The sequence below is a fragment of the Buteo buteo genome, chromosome 1 (assembly GCF_964188355.1).
Source record: "Buteo buteo chromosome 1, bButBut1.hap1.1, whole genome shotgun sequence".
Classification (NCBI taxonomy): domain Eukaryota; kingdom Metazoa; phylum Chordata; class Aves; order Accipitriformes; family Accipitridae; genus Buteo; species Buteo buteo.
Window position 1 is genome coordinate 82,593,123 of NC_134171.1, and position 22,028 is coordinate 82,615,150.

At 43.1% G+C, this 22,028-nt stretch overlaps 1 protein-coding gene across 27 annotated transcripts in view; it reads right to left on the reverse strand.

The window, feature by feature from the left end:
• Positions 1-22,028, reverse strand: part of ANK2 (ankyrin 2) — a 381,291-nt gene that overhangs the window by 191,769 nt on the left and 167,494 nt on the right. For 23 of the 27 annotated variants that reach the window (XM_075037862.1, XM_075037854.1, XM_075037847.1 and 20 more), the window contains exon 1: positions 6,659-6,796. The exons of 3 other annotated variants lie outside the window; for them this stretch is intronic. In XM_075037862.1, coding sequence (XP_074893963.1) covers positions 6,659-6,781 — 123 coding nt within the window. In that variant the 5' untranslated portion in view covers positions 6,782-6,796. Of the gene's footprint in view, positions 1-6,658; positions 7,215-22,028 lie in introns of those variants that run through there. One more of the 27 variants, XM_075037880.1, reaches the window with a different exon arrangement.

Below are 22,028 nucleotides of genomic sequence, written 5' to 3' on the forward strand. Positions count from 1 at the left end.
ATCCAGCCATAAAATCCAAAGTGTACGCCATTAAATTGGATTGCATCAAAGCAGGCTCTACAATGCAAAAGGATTGAGCGTGCCAGGAACACATTTTCCTCCTCCTGTGTACAGCAACTGACACAACGGAGCTGTGAGCCCAATGGTTTATCGTCATTGGGGAAGGAAGGTAGGAGTAAGAAGTGAAGAGATATATACACATATTTGTATCGCTCCGTCTCCTCATGGCTAGAGGAGAACTGTAGCCCCAGCTACCAGCAAGGAGCGGTGTACAAGCTGCCACCCAAGTAGCAGCTCTGGAGGCCCCAGTAAGTCAGATGTCCCCCTCCCAATTATTTCCCCTGCCCCATCTTCTTGTGAGGCAAATAAGGGGGAAAACTGGTACAACCTTTGTGAAAGGATTATAATATAGCTCGATTTCCCTCATTCACCCCATGCCTCCCTGCACAAGTAGCAGGGAGTTAGAGAGGATCTAAGATTCAGGCCACTCCTGTGCCCATCACACCGACTAGTCGGAAGGGACAAGTACCAGTGGGTGCAACGTGTGTGCAGTAAGAAGAAATTATCACCACTATCTTTATTTCATGATACCTATCTACTAACCTACCCCACAAACCTGTCTGTTGAGACCATATTTTCTCCAGTATTCCAGGTATGGATTAATTCAGTATAAAGCTGCTAAGAGGCATATTTACCCAAGATACCAAAACCACACTTAGGTAAATGATCTGTGTTTTGAAATACTGTCTACACATGATTTATATTAAGACCAAATAAGTCCTGTCTTTCAAAAATTACCAAGGAAATTAAATTTAAAAATCACATATAAATCACGGTACGTTTAGACAACAACATAAAGGTAAGCAAAATTAAACTTATAGTGGAGATCGCTCCTTTCCCATCCGAATTATGGGAATTGGAGATCATCAGTCTTTATTACAACCCCTGGCTTGCTTTATTTCAGAATATTGTGTATTTGTTCCCAGTTTAATTATGGCAAGCAATGCGAAAGTCTCAAAGAAGAGTAGAGAAATAATGACACTTGGCGCTACGGTAACATTCTGTACCTGCAGGAAGGTGAACAGACTTAATCCGCCATCATGTTAGAGTCCCACTTGGTTTACCTCATTTAGATTAAACCCACAGTGAACTTAGCAGCTAACTCGCCTGAGAAAGACGTACTGAACGGGACACGCATGTTAAATGGAGAGTGCCTGCACAGGCGAGTATTTGCAAGCTTCAGCAGTGTTGCAGTCACATGCCTATCACCCCTCAGACAGGACACCTAGAAACTGAAGCAGTGAATACCAATCTATTATGAAATGCAATGTCATCAAAAGAAGCTCCATTTTACAAGGAAGCAAACAGTGGGGTTATATTTTCATGCCAAGAAATATCTACATAATGAAAACAGAAGTTTGAGATCCAGAAGGTAAATGCTCAAAGGGCATCAGGAATAGGCACCACCTACGCAAACACTCAGTTACAAAACACCAAAAAGATTTTTTTTTTCGTGGCTGAACAGGCATTTGAAACATCTAGAAATCCTGGTGAATCACAAAGATGTTTGCCAAGGCAATGAACACAACATTGAACAGATAAGACATATTCAGTGCTAAAGCAAAACCAGGAGGTTAAAGCTGCAATAGATCTTGAAAGCTTCAAGCACACAGAGGTTAAACAGGGAAAGACTTTCTTTCTCTTCCTTAGCCCAACACAAACTCTATGCTGATCCTGCGGCATGTTCATACCAGGTGAGATACTGTTTAGCATCTATGAACCAAAGTAGGAGCAAGCAAGAGTGAAGAAATATACGTCCACATGACTTCCTCCGTGGGATACCTTTTCCTAGCACGCCCAAGCACTCATTAATTCCATGACTTCCCTTCCTCACTGAAGCTTTGGCCCTTTCCAAAGGGAGGAACTTCGTGGCTACCAGCCTCAGCACAGAGCCCACATACCAGATGACTAATACCCACTTCCCCTGCAGAAGGTACACCCGAGTTTCAAATGGGCTTTTCTACCTGGTTCCAAGACAAATGTGACATCATTTTCTACATGAATTTTGTAACATCAGAGTTCTTTCTCTTATTCAGTTTGTGAAAAAGGAGATGGCAATGTGAAAAAAAGTCTGCTGTTGAAGGAAAACAACAGTCCCTGTCTTCTGCAGCTACACGACGGGAGCCATTTACTGAACACTGACTCTTCCCCATACACACCTGAATTATGCTGACAGCAGCAGCTCTTTACTTCTCCCTCCACCCTTGTCTTTCTGCAGATACTGCCTAGCAGCAACAGCTCTGTGTGAGCTTTGAAAGCGCCTAGGGTGCCAAGTAAAGGACAAAATTCACCGAGATGCAATTGTTTCCCAATCTCTTTTGGCAAACAATGGTGAATATTCCAGAGACTGTGGGACATTTAATGCTAGAGGATGCTGGACTCAGGAGGCTGGCCTTTAAAAAAGATATAAAAGTTTTAAAAACTTTTTTTAAACTGTGTATTTAAATACTAAATAAATACCCACCTACTGCTAGTAGAGCCCAGAGGTGAAACTCTGTCCTCATCACTGATGGTAAAAGGGTAAACAGGCCACAGCTTCCCATATTTGTACATTCAAAAATCAGTTTTGTTTGGCAGCAAAATCAGTTTTTGATAACAGCTTTTTTGGTTTAAGGTTTTATTTTTTGTGGGTTTTCAAAAATCTTTTAAACACTTGTCACATGCAAAGACAGGAAGCTCTGTCTGCTTTGAAAAGCATTTTAGACAGGGAAATGCAAGTATGTGTTACATACTGCCAGGGGCTAGGAAGCTGGATTCCAAGACTGTAACTCCAGCTTTGCTGCTGACTCAGTGAGTGACCATCACATAATCACACTGTTTCCCTTTCCTCACTCTGCAAAACATGAGCAATATTCAGCTCTCTCAAAAGACACTGCGAGGCGAGTGGAGCTGGGCCTTACATATCCTGAATTTAGGTATAATGGAATCAGTCATGCCTAAATTTCAATAAATTCTACATATTTTAAGCTGCTCACCTCCTGTGTTACTACCTGGCTTTTAATGCTCTTGATACACTCGGGTACCCGTGTAACTATTCAGGCCGCTCTGGGTTTTTTGTTTACATACATGTATTTGCGTCAGTATGTGGTTTTCAACATTGCAAGAAAAGATTGCATGCATAAAAGTGGAAATTTCCCACTTGAATGCAAGACGAGCAGAGCTGACTCTTGTCAACTGGTTTTAAAAAGCAATCAACTCAGTCTCAGAAAGAATGCAGGAGAGGGTCTTGAAATTTGTCTTCAGCCCACAAACACCTTCTTCCAATTTTGGGGTGTGGAATAATTCTGTTAATTTTTAAAGAACTACAGATGTCTAAGGACTGCAAAGACATCATCTAAGCAAGAATGCTGCTGATGCTGGCCCTCTTCCCAGCTCTGCTAATGGCCAGGGAGTTGTTATTGTCCAGAGCTATGTCCAGTAGCAGACATGATGACATTTAAGAACATTCTGGTCCTACAGAAGCAGAAGCTACAGCACAGAAGCTACAGCCATGGTTTGTAATGCTGCTATCAAGACAGATGATGATCATACTGCCAAACATCATTTAGCAAAATACTCAAGAGAAGAGGCAAAGGCACAAAGATCCCACACCCTGCAGTATCCCAGTATCCCTGGAAGCTAGAAGAAGAGTGGGACAGTACTAATAGATGCCCAGCATGCTGGCAGAGTGGAAGAGCTGAAGTCATGGCCCTTCATTATCCTCTTTTGCATAATCAGGATGTTCCAGGCTCAGAGAAAAAGTTTCCATCCCAAATCAGCACTTCACGCACACAGCATGTACCGGTACATGGCATATATCCAAACGAGATTTTGAAAACACAGTTCACAATACCTTACGTGAGCGTATTCCCCCTCTCACTATCGTTCCTACAAACAAAATGGATCTCTCTTTTACTGAAAATCCGGTCACTGCAATGCAATAGCTTTTAAATAAATCACAAAGCTGAGACCATATTCCCCATATGTAGAAAGAGTTTAAGTGCCAAGAGCAATCAGACAATACTCCTTTACATTTTGTGGCTTTTGGGCCTGCACATACAATTTGTTCATAGCCTCCATTTTCCAAGGAAGTCAACAATTACTGAGAGGGCTCTGGACCTGCTAGGAGATAGTCACATTTCACAGTCGAACAATTTATTTTTCTTCAGCAATTTAAGTGACATATATATAAATACATATCTCTCTCAGATACATGTATCTCTCTTAAACTGATTAATAAATACAAATATTATATATAACATACATGGTTTGTGTATATTGTGTACATGAGCATGTGTGTATACGTATTCATATATCTAATGTGCTCTACACTATGCATTCTGCACAGTGTAAGCATGTATACATACAAACATAAACAAACTCATACTTGTGTTCCTGTACGTCTCATGCAGAAGGAGCAAGAGGGAAGATGCCCGGCCTAACCCACACACATACCATCTGAAGGCAAGTTTAGGGTGCAGCCAAGCACTTGTTTATGTAACAGCAAGGTACAGCCGCAGTAAAAGGGAGACAGGAGGGAAGGCCATCGCTGAATATTAAAAAAGAAATGCAAACAACGTTAAAGTATTCTCCATATTTTCTAAGCAAAGACTACTGGTGTTTCCTAGATCTGAAAATCTGATTAGGAGCCTGCATCATCATACATTATTACTAACACGAATGCGGCCTGAGCCTGTCTACTGGCAGTCAGGGATATGCAGCACTCCAGAAAAAGAGATAGCAGGAGGGGCAGTATTAATTCTATCCAGCTTTAATTAAAGTAGTAGAATACACATTTGAATCAAACACATTGATGAAACAGGATATGTGAAAATCAGGAAAAACAACACACACAGTGATGAAGTAACTGAGATGGGTGCTAGGCAAACATGGGGGAAAAAAGAAACAAAAAACAAATCTCCAGCAAGGTCATCCACACATTAAATAAATTTTTTAAAAAGACTGTTTTGCAGAGAATTCCACGATCAAAAATGTAATCGCAAAAACTACCTTATGCTGCAGTGTCCCATTTAGGGGATTAGGATAGTAATCACAATCTGCCCCAAGCAGCTCTGCCCCAGCATTGAAGCACCACATACATTAGAAATGACATTCTTGTTTTGATAAAGAGTATTCTAATGCAGCTTAATAAACTCTGCAAAGTGAGCCTTTTAAAAGTCAGGGAGATCACATCCAGAGGTCCCAAAGGTATCAAACAGCCTCAGTAATTTTATTTAAGTCATGCAGTTCAGAATATGAAAATCCATAAGCTTGAATGTAAAATGAACTCAAATTTTCCCAGGTATGCCAAGGGAGCAGATGGCTTCTGAATCCTAGAGATCTGCCAAAAGGATCCATAAATTCAAACATTACATTGCTAGATTCTATTCTTTTTCTTTCCACAGAAAGATCTGTGTTTACATGCAATGTAGCAGAAAAGAAAAGAAAGGACAGATTATGTCTCTGGATAGTATCCCTTCCAGAAGAAATCTATGAAGAATGGATCAAAACATGGTGTCAGTGAATGAGTTAATGCATACCACAACCTATAGAGATTCTGGAGATGGGAGAAAAGAAATGGCAATGAGGAGGCATTAACACAGGCACTCCCAATGTAATATAGTCCTAAAGCTAGCCTTAACAGAAGCTTCAGGTTTTTTAATGTTTTCTCCACTACTGTATATTATTTGTGTCCTTGGAAACTACACAGTGATGTGGCAAATAAATTCTCTCTTGATTTTTTTTTGTTCTTCTCCCCCCCCCCCCCGCCCCGAGGCAATCAGAGATGTCATTCCTCATTTCTAACACAGAAGGAAAATAATAGTCAGTTATAAATTAGGAAAAACCTCCCCAAAATCTGAAGCATCTAAATAGATATGCCTTAACAGAATCAAAGATTGCCTATGCCTTAACAGAATCAAAGATTGCCACCAGCAACAGACACAAAAAACCAACACATTGCAGACTTGGTTCAGGCCCTAGCTAGAAAAATACACCTGCAGTGTGCAGTGTAAATACACTGAATCACGGCTGCTAGCCCAGGCTCAGTTACTGACACCTAACTGCATAACGACTCAGCTGATACACCTAGCACCACAAGACAGGTCTTACATGCAGCATTTAGTATTGCTGGTGATGTGGGGACTGGAACTAAAAACGGGAAATGGGGGGAAAATGCCGCCGGGAAGTACAGAACTGCACCTTCACGCTGCAAAGCACAAGCGCAGCCACCTCCCTCCCTGACAACTTCTTCAGATCAGCTGGACGCTCGAAACACCTGGCTCCTGAATGATGACATGCAACTCTAGCCCTTTTGGGGATGAAGGCAAGAAGGCAATACTGGTGTGCCAATGGCCATCTTTATTTGCATGTTCCCTGTGTAGCTGTGAACTGCCATGACTGGTAGCACTTCAATCTCCAACCTCACTGCAGCTGGGCTAAGTCCACAGCGGGGTTCGGGGATGGTGGGAAGGGATGCAAATGGAAAATATGATGTGAAAGGTTGGGAAAATGAAGGGGAGAGCATTACATAGGGCAACAAACACCTGTGAAGCACTGCACAGAGAGAGAAGGGTCGGGGGGGTGGAAAGGGAGAAGGGGGTTGTTTTTCCCCTCATACCTTGCGTTTCCGATCTGCCCTAGAGATTTTCCGCTGCCTTTTCCTTTCCTTCTCAAGGTTTCTCTCCCTCTCTTCGAGTTCAGACTCTCGAACTTTTTTAATGGAAGCGGCTGCATGAGCCATTTTGGAGAGGAAAACCCCAGCTTCAAGAAAGCCGTTTCCACCACACACGGATATCCAGGTGATTTATTTTTTTCCGCAAGGGCACTGGCTGCAAGCCAGAACTTCACGGTGTAATCCACTCTTCCTCCTCCGGCACCCCAGAAAAGGTCACGGCTCTGCTTCAGCCTCTGCAGCACCCATAACTCAGAAGCACAAGAGCCACGTCCACACACGCGATGTGCAAAAGTGCTCGCAGCCACACACACACAACCAGAGAGCAGCCGGCAAATATATGCTAGCAGGCTGAAACTGCTTCAGCTTGGCTGAGACTGCAAGTGAAGAGAAGCCTCAGACTTAGCTGGTGAGAAAAAAAAATTAATAAAGGGGGGGGGGGGGGGGAAAAAAAAAGAAAGAAAAATCGGCCTTTAAACACACAGCACCAAATTGGAAAGGTCTTTTGGGGTTCCTCCAGATAGGCTGCGTCTTCTGACTGGGAGGAAGGCTCCACTTCAGCATCACCACCAGGTGGAGGAGGGGGCAGCTCCCTTCAGCTTCTCACATTGCCTTTATGCAGGGCGAGAAGAAAATGGTGCAGTCTGACTTACGGACTTGCTGCTGCTGCGACCGTCTGTGCTGGAGCCCAGCATATGCTTTCCTGCTCTTCTCCTCCTCACGAGCTTTCCTTACTGCTGAGTCGGTCAATTGGAAACCAGGAGCAAAAGCTGCCAAGCTCAGAGAGACCAGCCTCAGCCTGCTCACCTGCAGGCAGCATGGAGAGCCGCCTGGAAACGGCTTGCAATATTCAAGTCCTCATTGTGCCTTTATGCAGCCACGTGAGGCTGCATCAGGAGAGCTGCATTAAGCAGCGAACCAAACGCAGCGAGGAGGGGGACGCTGCTTGGGAAAGCACGCAGCGTAATCTGGGCTCAGCCTGCCCCGCTCAGCTCAACTCCACGGAGGTAAAAATAATACCACCGAGTGCGCTGTTCGTTATTATTCTATGCCAAAAGCTGCTTTCAGATGCTTCCTAAGACAACTTGGGAAACCCTGTGTTGAAGATGGGGAATGATTATAGCTGCGGACCAACAGACACCAAAAGAAACAGAGACAACACGTTGTTAATTAGTCTTCCCCTTGTCACCCACTCCCCCCCCCCCATACCATTTGGGTTTGGGACGTTAATTTATAGCGTTAATATTAGAGACAGATGGATCTCTCATTCCCTCACTGCTTATCCCCCTGCTAAAACCAGCATATCAAAGCTCGACTCCCGCCTCCCTGGATAACTGTTATCACTATTAGCGTCAAGCATTTATTCATCAAAATAGGACACGTGTAGATAAAAAGAGCCTTTGCATTAGTCCCTGGCAGACAGCTGATCGCATTTCAACTCCCTCCAGCCCCACTGATCCGGCCTCTTCCAGGCAGGTCCTGAGGGAGAGGAGGACTGCGATGCTCCGACGCAGCAGAGATGTTTGCATCCCTGGCTCAGCCACCCCAGAGAAGCTAAGGATATGGGACCTCACCAACAGCAGCGCTAAAAATCACCAAATCAAAGCAGCGATCTCTTAGTCAGGTTTCCCTCTGCAATATATTCCTTGACTTCAGACTAAATTTGACTGAATGGCCACTAGACCCGAGCACCGTTAATTTCACTCTAATACAGCACCACCAAATCAGTAACAGATGTCCTGTGAGCTCTTCATGTGACAACAGCTCATAGACCAGGCCTAATCCTGACCTCACGGTATTTTTGTACCCACAGAACTTGGTTGTTTTCAGTTCACATCGACCAAACCCATTTATTATTACCATGGAACTGACCATTATTGATAGCTTGTGCTTTTACTATAAGGTTTCACTTTGAGAATTTCACAAATTTCGAAGACCAAACTTTCACAAAGTACTTACATACATGGAAACTACAAAGCACTATAAAGGCACCTTTAACACAGGTATCTATTTTGTGTTTGAGCCAGTGATCTGCGCATTCCATCAAAAATGTATTTCTCTAGGAGAAGAACACATCAGAAGCAGCAGGGTACAGAGTGCCACCCAACCCTTTTTCCGGATCCCCTGTACATACAGACTGATTTTCTCACAGTTGTTCCCATTTGTGAGAAACTAGGCTACACAAAACTAATGGCTAAAACACAAGCAGTAGCTGCAGCAACAGCCACCAGCGAAGTGAGACAGGTGGAGGCAGCCAAAGGGATAAAATAAAGGAGAGAATTGGATTCTTTAATAGGACTGTAGCTTGCCTTGCCTTCTTAACATCATATGAACCTCACAGGTAACATCACTTGTAAACCAGAAATGAACAACTGGTAATTTAGGACTCTACCTTCTTGATACAGTGGGAAAGCGTTCATCTTCCCAACCTTTTCCTGGGACCTTAAGCAAGAAATTTGAAAATAAGACCAAATCACAGGTACTTTGTAACCCACACTACAGAAGAGAAAAAAAATCAGATGCTTGAATTGAACAACTGCTGCCAAGTAAGACATAATGAAATAGCAAATACTCTTTAGAAGATCGCTGGCAAAGAACTTCAGATCGGTTCTATGAGTTCACTATTATGCCCCATAAACATTTCCCCCCTAACCTCAAAGAGACACAAAAATACTTCATCATTGCATGGGGGGGGAGTAACTTTCAATAGATTATTTTAGAAAGAACATACCCAATCTGGGGAGAAGAACATAAAGTATGTATTGCTCAATAACTTGACACAGCTAATATCCCTGCAGGAAAGAAGTGTTCTGTTTTAAGATAGCAAGATTTTACTAACAAAAGTAGAAAATGGCTTGTCATCACCCTGCATATACAGATCTTAAAAATAAATCCTTCTGCAGACATCAGTTTGAAGATTAAATTTTCAAGATCTGTTCAGTAAAAATGGAGACTGAGCAATTTCCCCCTAAACACAGAAAATGTATTGTGAAGCTGCTACATAAGAAAAACAGAATATCCTGTGATGCTGCCACAAACGGTATGTAGGAGGGGAGTGGGAGAGTGGGCAGATGCACAATAACATAAAAAGAACACAGTACCACAAAAAGGGTGGGTTTTCTCTGAAAAGCATTTGTAATCATTAGCTCTGTAGAAATACGTAACTCGTGAGATCCAACTAATTCCCATTTGGGATAATAAAGCTTATAAGAGTTCAACCGCTACAATGTGCTGTGTGATTTGTGAATAGGTTCTGAGTGACTAACCTCACCACGACATCCACAGAAGTGTGGGTGCTTAATTAGGGTTACAGCTCCTATCTGCCTGGTTTACAAATTGGCATAAATCATTAACTTCCTGACCTGATCTCCTAATTTCACAGTCTCCAGGTTTTGTTGTTTTAACCTGACCCACTAGCTGCGACAATAAGCTCCTGCACTGCGGTGCTTTATTAGCCACGGCTATGATCAGCTCTTGGTTTTAACTGCCAGCTTTCAGGTAGAGAGACATGATTTGCTGAGCAAATCAGCATTTTCTGTCTATAGAAACCTACTGGATGAAAATCAACAGTAATTGAGTACAAGAGGAGAGGATGCAAGCAAGTGATTATTTTCCTTGAAGCATATCCACTAACAGGGGTCCGTCTCCTCAAGATGAAGTTCTCTCCACATAAATCACGTGGGCAGTGCAAAAACAAAGTTAAAACCAAGCCTAGAAATAATGCCAAAAAAGTGTGACTCAAATCTGTTCTCATCATTTCCCAGAGTTACAAAAAAAGGGAGGAAGTGAATGGAGCAGGAAACGCCTTTCATGCCTCAAAGCCAGAAAGAAGACTGTTCTTTCCAGTTCTAAGGTGCTAGCACATTCAGGAAATCGGCTGGAAATCAAAATTGGTTTCAAACAGCTAAAAATGGGAAAGGGCTGTCCCAGGCAATAGTTTGGTAGGGATGAAAGTTGGGCAATTCAACATTTTGTCTAGCATTGTGGAATACCCTTCTGGACAAGGCAGACAGCAATTCTGTAGGGGAATTAGGTTCCCTCCAAAGTGATGCACTGCCCAACTTGTATGTAGTACCTAACGAGCATATCTACGTGCTATTTTGCAACGATACAACAACCACCGTCTCTGTCCTTAGAGTTGTGCAGTGATTTAAACTCTCCTCCTTGCTGAAAGGCAGGACACGTTAGATCGGGCTTGGAGATGTGCACGCACAGCCGTTTGTGGCCTAGAAACCAGAGAGCACTGACCTGCAGAATTAGCTCACCTCTACCCATGACCATGGATGTCAACCTACCTCTCTGTTGTTATTCTAGCCGGGTTAAATGTCAGAGGTAGGCATCCTTGTCCCTCTAGTCAGGAAACTCTTCTCTGAACACTTCCCTCTTGAGGGATGAGGATAGAAATGATGGAATATTTTTGATAGGGGCAAAAATACTTGGAGTGCCAGAGCACTCCAATGTACAGTAACAATGTACTTAATTCAACCATTTAAAACAATTTGGATGGATTGTGCGCATTAGCATATTCAGCCATTTTAATACCTACAGAATTACATATTCCTAGAAAAAAAACCACAAAATAATTCTTGTGGAAAGTAAAAGCAGAAAGCTAACTATGGAACTATATGCTACATATATAAATTGCTTCCTGTCTCTTATTGTTTAATCCACACTCTTCTCACACACAGTAGCACTTGTCCTAATTTTAAAGGTACAATAACCCTGGAAGTCACTTAGCAATCACATATCCATACTGTATAGGTTTCATTTTATAACTTCCTGAAAGAAAAAATATAAAGGTTAAAAAAAGGCTCTAGACTCTCTCACTTTCATGTTACTGAATATGTGAACACAATGTGTTCTAGAAAGCTCTAGTACTGAACTGGTACTGAAAAGATGATCTATGAAACTATGTTCTGGCTGTTTTCTGTACCTTGATTAAATCCATTTTATTAATTGAAAAGAGGCAATACAGAAGAAGAAATGAAAAAGAGCAAGTTATGGCACACATGATAATAAACATAGATCAGACCAGTCTTAATGTCTTTCCCTTCTTTTCTATTATACCACCTGGGTATAATTCACAGCCCTGACAAGTTTAATGGTCAGTTTAGGGGTCATTACAGATAACACAGTAATATTTGCAATACCATACCCTCCCTTGCACAGCAGGTTTCTCTCTTGAAGGTGTTCAGTTCAACACTGACAAACTTTAAATGTAATTAATAATTGCACCAGAAAAAAAAATACTGCTTAGATACCTTCAACTTGAAAGAGTTACTGAAAATATTAATCTAGTCTTAAAAAATTAATTTTTACATATGACAGATAAAAAACTAGTATGAGCTAGTATGGTTACATGTCTGCTCCTAAGAACATAAGGGCAATCCCTGTGGGATGAGACCACAGTCTTCCATTTCCAACAGTAGCCAAAAATCAGATACCTAGCAAAGGATAGAAGAGGGCAAATGCATGACATTTTCAAGTACTCCCCCAGCTTCTGGTCATTTCAGACCAATGGACATTTGTGCTAGACGTTTCAATTTACACAATCATCCTCACAGCCTGTTTTCCATTAACTTGTTCAGTCTCCCTCTGAACCTTTCTGATTTTCCAGCATCCGTGACATATTAAGGCAGAGTTCTGCAGCTTAACTATACATTCGAAGTACCATTGTCACAGGCAACTGCTTACAGACCAGCAAAAAAGGCAAGATAAAATAATTGCCATTCTCAAATCATAAAAGTCCTTGCAGTCATCCTTTATGACTGTCCAAGCTGTGCCGTGACAAAGCAATGCTTCGCACACACCACCAACTTTCTGAACACCAAGAATAGGATTTAGAAAAGCCCTTCAGAGACCAATGCCTCCGGTTTAAATAAATATCCCAAATACGAGGTAAAGACATTCCAGCTGTGTCAAAGTGGGCAATTCAAGAAGAGTATTTTTTTCATCAGAATCCTAAATAAACTAGAGATAGATATTTCTGACAAGAGTGCCCATTTTGCAGTTTTCTGGTGACAGCTAAGTTGCATTAATTCTAAATATCGCTCCACTTATTTTAGTTTTTATATTGATTGAAAATATTGACGTCACATTCTATTTTAACTAAGTCAAACAGGGCCTCACCCAATAGCTCGCTAAGGGCAACAGCAGACATTTTATTGATTTAAATGGACTTTGGATCGGGACCACAATCATTTAAATTCAACACCGCAGTGTACCTTCTCATCTTCCTTCCTGTCCTGGCCTTCCTGCCCTCCCTTCTTTCGTCTTTGATTATTGCGTTTGGTTTTGATCTTGTGGGGACAGAAGCTGCTATTAATGCAAAGAAGGAGCCAAGGGATCATCCTGAAGGTGCTGCAGATTTGCCACGTCCGATTCTCAGAATGCACAGTGTGTTCCTCAGGCTCTCTCCTCGCACTCCCTAGCCACTGCAATGACAGCCACTGGATCTGCTGCAAAGGGGCTCAGCCACTCGCCCACGCAGGGCCCCATCTTTTGCAGGTGCAGCTTGCCAATCTGGTCTCTGCTCTGCTGACAACGCAAGAGAGGCCACCCACAGCCAAGAGTAGGACAGCTTGGTGAGGTCTGCATTCATCCTGCCTGCTCCCCAGCTACCATCTAGTGCCATGGACAAGTGGTCCAACGCCCCGAGGGAATGCTCCTTCTCTAACCCTATGAGGTGGATACCTGCTGCCTCTGTGTGACCAAATGTAGTCTCTCTAGCCAGAAGACAGGAAAGCTGAAGGGAGTGGCTAAGACTTTAAAGCTTTTGATTTTTATGACAAAAATAAGCGTTTTAACTATTTTTGCTTGAATGCCTTCCCATATAATGATCTGGTCTGTTCTCGGAAGGCTTTTTTCCACCTTTTTTTCTGAGCATTTGCATTATAGCCAGATACTGCTGTATTACATTAGCTCTGAGAGACGGGGCATATTTCAAGCTTAAGGGCAACTATCTGAGAAAAAGTGACAGAAAGCAAGTCATATGCTGAAAGGTACTTCCATACATTGCACTTGTGTCCCTAACAGATCAATCCTACCACTTGTGATTAAAAAGTCTTATAACTTGTTTTCCCAGAAACCAGGGGAGTCTTTCCAATGAGCTGCCTGACGAGTCAAAAGCAGGGCTCTTTATTCTAACCCCACTGACTTATCTGATGTAATAGTTGATTGCATTCAGAAATTATCCCATTACAATAACGTGGCTGGACTACAATGTTGTATGTAGTATAACCAATTTAACAGGAGCATTTGTTGATCTGCAAACAGAATTCTGTTATCTCACAGCTAAGGGCTTCAGGGTGATGTAAAGAAAAATAAGTTTACAAATGATAACGATAGGAAAAATAATTATGCCTGGGCAACAAGAGCTTACAACAGGAAAAATTATTTGGTTGCCACTGCATCGGAACCCTGTAAGCCAGCGTGACCCAGATCTCATCCAATTTAAATCCTTTCAGTTGCAACCTAGATGCTGCACATAATCAGCTCTGCTTAAGCATCCCTGCTGTTACGTGTAAAAACGTACCTGTGCTTTGGCGCTGGACCAGCTCATATGGATTCACATTTGAATGGGCCCTACCTACCTTGAATTAAAAGTTTACACGTCCACAGCTCTCAAAACAAACACCTAAGTTATTGCTATTTATAGAAATATTATTGTATATGTATTTGTATATGTAGCCATCTGATCAAAAAAACGAGCCTTCCAAAGGCAAAGATGACCCACAAAACAAACAATTCTCTTTCACAGTTTGTTTCAGTTTGCAAAGTAGGGAAGAAGAAGAGTATGACCAAGGAATGCATCTTCCTATTTCTGTCCTCTCTCTATATACTATCTAAAATGGCATTTCTATCACCAATATACCATCAGGACTAATGATATGGTTAGATTTCACCTACCTGCCTGTAATCAGGCTTGGAGCCTGAATGTTTAGGCCACAATAGTGGACATCAAAAATAAACTGACTACACGTAACCAACCATAAGAAAGATTCTAATTACACAATTTCTAAAACACATCAGCAATGATGTGCCTTAAGTAACAACCTACAGAAGTGTAGTATACCTGCTCTGAAGCCAATAATGCTGTTTCCTTTCTCTTTTGCTTGTTTGATGTAATGAAAACATAAGGAAGAGTTAGATAATGCATTGCTTTGTCAAATACTTAGGGCAAAGAGATTTATCATTTAAGATGTCTTTCAAGCACATTTCCCAGTGCTTATAAACAAGAGCGGATCTGTCTGATGCTTGTTTATAAAAACACAGGATAAAACTTTGTTTTATGACTCCTCAAAGACTATTTTTAGCTGCTCCCCAAATTAACACCCATATTAAACACATTAACATATTAACCCCTTCTTCTAAGCTAGATGTTTTCCACCTTTTCCTCACAAAAGAAAGAAGGGTGAGATTCCTTTGCTTTTGGAGCCTCTCCCCCCAGCCAAATAGCTTCAGCGGTCCCCATGCCTGACCAAACCAACCTATAGCATTATTACCTATGGCGTACTGAATTCCTCCGGCCCGCAGACAAACGGTGCCGTTAGCGCACGTCTACCGGGCAAGGACAGAAAAAAGGACGGGAGGGATTTACTACGGAGCGAGGCCCTTCTGCTCCCGCGGAGCTCTTCCCGGGCGCCCTCGGCAGCGGCGGCTGGAGGCCTCTCGCTGCGGTGGGGGGACCCGGGCCCCGGGGCGGCGGAGGCGGCGGGCGGGCAGGCAGGCAGCACCATGGAGAGCGCCCGGCCCCATGGAGAGCGCCCGGCCCCATGGAGAGCGCCCGGCCCCATGGAGAGCGCCCGGCCGGCGCCCGCGGGGGCAGGGCTGCCCGCAGCGGCAGGGCTGCCCGCAGCCTGCCCAGCGCCGGGGGCGAGAAGCGAGGGGGCGCGCAGAAAAGCTTCAGGCAAGGCAAAAGCAAAGAGTCGGGAACCCTCGGGGACGCGGTTCCAAATTCAAGAAAGCCGCAGCCGATGACTGTGGCCCACGCCTGATTCTGTCGAAAACATGGAGCCAAGCTAAGCGCAAAGCGTTCGGTGTCGTGTTTCCCACCCCGAGCGCCTGGGGAAAGGAATGGCAAATGATCCCCCTCTCCTGGTGAAGCGACGCTAAGGCAGCGATAGAGCCACGTTTCCAGACCGTTCTTCCGGCACTACAGCCGCCCAAGCACAAAGTTTGGGGATGGCCAAAATACGCCATTGCTCTAGGTGCGAATGCTGCAGTTAAGCATCCGGGTTCGGGCAGTATTTAGTCTATTCGGGACATCAACAGTAATCTCTATCCACAGTCATGTTTTCCCGTGTAACTTTCTGAACAGCTCTGAAACAGTTTGGCAGGGATGGCTGGATAGGGTTTAATTAATGAACTTGTAAATTCCCCTAAGGTAGCATCCTGCTGAAAAACAGATGAAATGCACTGACACCGATTACAAAGAGGTGCTAAAGGACTAACTCCACGAGAGGAAGGTCCTCCTGTACAGGTTCTGCCTCCATTCCACTGTCCTACAACCAGTCAGGAGAGAGTAGATCAGGATAAGACAGTATGAGACGCTCCCTGTATCACACACACCATGAAATCCTTGGTGGCCCAAAGATACGGACTACCAGGGAATTTCTACAGAAAGCACCTGAGAAGACCCAAACCCAGCAACAGGCCATAGGCTCCTGACCAGGCTATAACCCGCTGCTGAAGGGCTCTGCCTCATGAGCTTCTTCTGGTCTTTGATTAATAGTAGTAAGCACCTGCCAGGTGACCTTTTAAAAGCATTTCATAACCTCTTAAAGATACCTTTTCTAAATATCAATTTTAAAACAGTCATTTTTGAGACAGCTAAAGACATAAATTCCTCAGAAATCACAGGGGACGTAGCTTATTGTCCTTCTAGGACTTAAAAACATAATGTAGATCTCATTTTCAAAACACTAGCCTTTTTCCTTGTCCTTCCTGAAAGTAATACTGTAATATAATTTTCATTTTTTAACTTCCAGGCCCCTGTTTATAGGACCATATAACGAAAAACTTCTCATAGACACAAAAAGCACAGGAGACCACTGCTATCGTACATACTTCCCGTATCTACAGGCATTTCAAGGACTATGGAATGTAATTTTCACTTTTACATTTACTGTACTTATTTTTAACAGCTAGTGTTTCTACAGCATTCAGACATTTAAAAGACCAATTCTGGCTGTAGAAAGCTTACTGGAATCAGTTTGCACGGTCTGTCAAGAAGCAGCATGGCTTCCAGTCAAAGAGCTGAGAAGCACAAATATGGCCCTCAGTAAATTATTTTCTTACACTGATAGATTGAAATGATTTGGGCAATTGTATCACTGACCTGCATAAGTGTGCTAGGCCAGAACTGTGTTCACATTGAACTAGAGTAGCTGGTCTGAATGTGAACTTGTACTGGAGACACAAAAACATTCTAGATCTGAAGCTAATTTGCAGAGGCAACTGTATGTCTCAAGCTAAATACAGGAAGGTGTACTTGAAGCACAGCTTTTTCTTTTACTGTGAAATCTGTCCCACCAGGTAAAAGAGCTTGTCCATAATGGTACACCTTCAGTTATGTGAAACAAAACATTCCCCAGAATCAAGAGACGTGTCTGACACACAGAAAGGCATACGTTACCACAAATTTGTTCCTGAATTGCCTTCGATTTCCATTAATTCCTGTGGAAGATGAGGACGAAGAGCCTGTCTTCTCAAACAACTAACACGAATGGGTCCAAATTCATAGCTAGAATAAAGGCAGCACTCTGTCTAGATTAATCATCATGTTCACTTTAAAAGCAGGGTCTTTCTAAAAGGAATAATTTCTGAAAAACACTTTGTGGCTTCTTGGGAGCCTTGGGAATAAAGACCTTACAAAAAGGGAGCTGTCTGAACCACTTACCCAAACAACCTCTTGCTATTATGGAGATTTCAAAATGCATTGCAGAGATCATTACCAAAAAACGTATCCTTGCAAAAGTGTACTGTAATTTGACATGCCTGATATAATTGGAAGCCTTACTGTAACTCAGCTGAGTTCATCAAATGATCCCCCTTGACTACCACTATATACTTAGCAATTTTACATTTCACCAAGAGAGTAGCATTAAAAACAATGAATAAAGAGTATGGCAATTTATCTATTTCCTCGACCTTACTCTGAAAGTCAAAAATAGGATGCTGTTGCTTGGAGCCCTGGAAGTTTGCAATGTGTAGAACAAGATGCTCCCAAGAGCATACACAGAATCTTCTTTGAAAATCAGACATCTGTCTGATTGCAGTTAAGCTGATAGTGAACCATGGCTGGAATGTACTAGAAATATTTTTGCAAAAATCTGAGCAAAACTACCCCTCGGCTGCCAGACCAGTTCAATTTGAGCTGTCCACATCAGTTTGCATATATGTGGCAAAAGGGCAGATGATTTATTCACATGGGTTAAAGCTGTGCTTTACATTGGAAAGGGATAAAGGCAGCAAACAGAGACTTCATGTTAAAAAGGAGGACAAAAAGAACTGCAAGGATCTCGGTCTAGACCAAATACATATTTCATCCCAGGCTGTCCCTCACAGCTCAATTTATCATCCTTAAGCCCCTGCAAAGAGCAAAACAAGCTTGTATCTCCACAACATACAGCACTGGATTACAGGCAGCATTTTAATTCCACTCTGCCACGTTAGCGCTCCTGAAGCACCTGTGTGGAGAGTGGCTATCCTCCTTCCTCTGCACAGAGCTGCCAGACAGAGAACACCTTTCAAGGCATGCGGGTTCTGATGACACTAACAATTACAGAAGATGAGTTTCAAAGCAGGAGTTAACTGGCTTGTATGGGAAAGGCAGATACTGGACTTTCCAGCGACAGATAACAAAGACAAACACTAGCTAACATTTAGTACATCACTGGGGACATGAAAAACCTAGATTCATAATCCCAGGTGTCCTATCACCTCAGTGAATGAATGGCCCAATTAAAACACTATTATTTATGTAAAGTAGAACAGCTCCAAAAAAAAGAAGAACAGACTAGTCAGGCACTAATACATTCATTTGGGAATTCAGAAACCTCTCTGAATCAAAAATCTCCAAGTAGAGCCTTAACCACCAGTCTTTTTCAATGGGCACTCGACACCATGCAATGGAGCACACTGTCACAAGTACTGAGTCAGCCAACACATCTGCATGGTAGAGCATGCTGGTCAGGCATAAAAGCAGGAAAGGCACATCAGCACGTTGTGCCCCATCTTTTAGCTGGGTTAATTTATAGCCTTGTTCTGACATACTTATCTTGTCTCTGTTGGTGCTGGCTTGAAGGTCACTGCATTGTCCACCATTGCACAATGCAGAGATATCCTGAGACGACATCTTTTCCATACTGAAGGAAGCATTTGCAAACCTAAATAAAACAATGAAATCTCTAGGATTCACCCTCTCCATAACCACAACCAGCCAGCAAAGAGAATTTACCAGTCCCTTCCACTCCTTTAGCTGTCATCTCTTTTCTTTGAGGACACCAAGACACACAGCAAAGGGATTTCTTAGTAAAAATCAGTCTTTAATTCATCAGCTGAGACTGAAATTTGTGTTTGGCTAACAGTGAATGATATTCAAAACAACAGCAAGCACTCAAGTAAAGCCTATGCTGCAGTACTATGTTATGTTTCTCTGCTACTAGCAGGTGGAGATCCTCCTACAGGATCCAAAGATTCTAAATACTTTTTAATTCAGGAAGGTTAAAAAAAGTCTGGGTTCAGAGAAAAGCACTACTGTGAACTTAAAGGGCAATTCTGTTCTCAGGTATTTCAGAGCCATTGCACATTCTTTTGTCTAGCTCACAATATTCAAGCCCCCTTTGATGCGTTGCATTCAAATCAAGACAAAAGGACCCCCCCAGGCAAAAGACAGCATCTCAGTTTCAAGCAGGTACAAGGGGTGCATGAAGTTCACTAGGTAAGCAAAATTCTAGTCTCAATTCCGCACTTGTCTCTACCGAGTTAAACGATAGTTTCCAAGTGGGCTTTGGTCCTGGGTCCTGGAAAAGCAAGCTTCACCTCTGTTTTTCCACAGCTAAAACAGAACTTGTGCACCCTCAAGAGGTGAGGTTTGTGAGGAGGCATGGTTTACCTGGGTATATGGAGTTTTTACGATAACTAGAATTGCAGAAGCGTATCCCAGGTGTTCCCCGTTTCTCCCCCTAGAAGTTTACACCCCAAGCTGGGTTTAAAAAACAAAAAAATGTATCATTTGCATCATCCCTGCACTTACATAATTTTGTAGAATTATTACTGAAACTGAAAAAGAGATGCAGAGGTGTATTGCAACCCAGCAGAGAACAGCGTTCATTATCTATAGCAATGCTGTACTAACTGTTGCATTTTACATAGGAATACTAGGTCCATGTCTTAGGATAAGGATGTTCAGATTTTGAAATGGTCTTACAGTCTTACCAGATATAGCAATACGTTACGTATATTTTCAAATAAGAGAAGGAAGGAGTGGCAGAGAGGAACCACTACGGACTGCTTGTAACACTGCACCGTCCTCCCGCACTGCTCCAGGAGGGCAGAGGAGTCAGGAGCGAAGGAGCGAAGCTGAGCCTGGGAAGGGGGAAGACAGGTTTGCTTTAATGCTTGGGGTTTTGTTTCCCCCTAACCCAAACCGTTTTAACAGGCAATAAATCGAATTCTTTTTCCCCCGGTAGAGGCTGCGACAGCAAGGGGAGCGGCCAGCTCCGGCTGAGCACCACACGGTGGCACTCCTGCCCCGGCTGTCCCCACCAGCCGCACCTCGCCGGCCTCAAACCTCCTCGCCGGGACGGTCTCGGGCAAAGCAGCAGACGACCCGCTCTCCGGGTGCCAGCAACAGTTCAGTCTGCCTTGAACTGCGTTAACAGCCTTCGACACCGTTAATACAGTTTAATAGCTTAATACAGTTTAGACAAACAAAAAGGTGTCCACTGGGCAACTGGGTTCTACTGCTCGAAATAAAAAGCAAACTACTTGTTCACTAATTTTACACTCCTCTTGGGGGAGGTCTCCTCCAGACTGTCTGGTCCAGGGGACTGAAATGGCAATTCTGTTTGCCTGCAGCAATTGCCACAACTGCTGTGACCCCGTCGCTCTCCGGCCCTAACCCTGGCAGGCGGATACTCCTGGCAAAGGCTCTCCGCTCTCTTTTCCCCCACCTTGAACCAAGCAGGGAGAGGAAAACTAAACAGCAAACCTCCCCCAGTTCCTCCTTGCAGAAAGCCTGCCCTAAAACTAAGGAGAGACTGATCTAGACCATTTAATTGCTTTAATTTTATATAGTCACAATGATGACACCCAAGGTATTTTAAACACGCGGATCCAAGGAAATCCTGCGGGCAATACCCTGACCTCCTGGCAGCAGGATGGTGCTGGTCTCACCACCCGGTGCCTGGAGCTCTCCCTGGCAGCGGCTGCCCAGGGCTCCCCGGCTAAAGGTTTTACACTGCAACAAGCACATATAGTGGCACACAACTCAGCATGCGGCTCATCACAGCCATCCCTTAAATTAAGCTAGTGTTAATTTTAGTGTAACAGAAGCTCACAAACATGACTAGGCCATACGACCTTGACACATGAGACTTTATATCGCATTTAAAATTACTCACTCTGTTTCCACCACCCTCTGTACCACCCAGGAAAGAGCAGAGTGCCTCCTGCTTTTTTGCACCATGGTACCTTTCTCATTTCTCCAAATTTGTTGCTGTGTTGTGGTTTAATACTGGTGCATTGAGGAGGTTACATCACACGACCTACGGTGTAACTCTGCGCATAATATTCAGAAGAGTATTAAACTCAAGAGTTTCCACATGAGAGAGAACAGCACGGGGTTTCTTGCCTACCATCAGCAGAAATGCATTGGGGATTTAATGCTGTCTTTTAACACACAGGAAGGAGAAAACTTCCACTTTCAAATGCAAAATATATTATATTTAGCCATCAACACAGGTGCCTCAGAGAATGGTGATTTCCACAACCTAATCATCTCCTACAGTCAGAGAAAAAACAGTGCCCTGTGAGGATAGTGAAGAAACTGCAGTAACCTTTGAAAAGACTCCTGCTGTCTTTTGCTTTTTATGATCTTAGATAAGCTGCTGCTGCATAGTCATGTATAAGGGGACTATTTCTGCATTAATCACGCATCAAAGTGCACATGTGTGCAGGAATAGTCACTTCAGCTGTCATTTTGTACAGCAGAGTACAAGAAATCTGATTATTGGTATTTTGCCCTTCAGTTTCTTCTCCCCAGTTCATTTACTGTTGCAGTTTTAACCTGTTCCTATACTGGGAAAAGCAG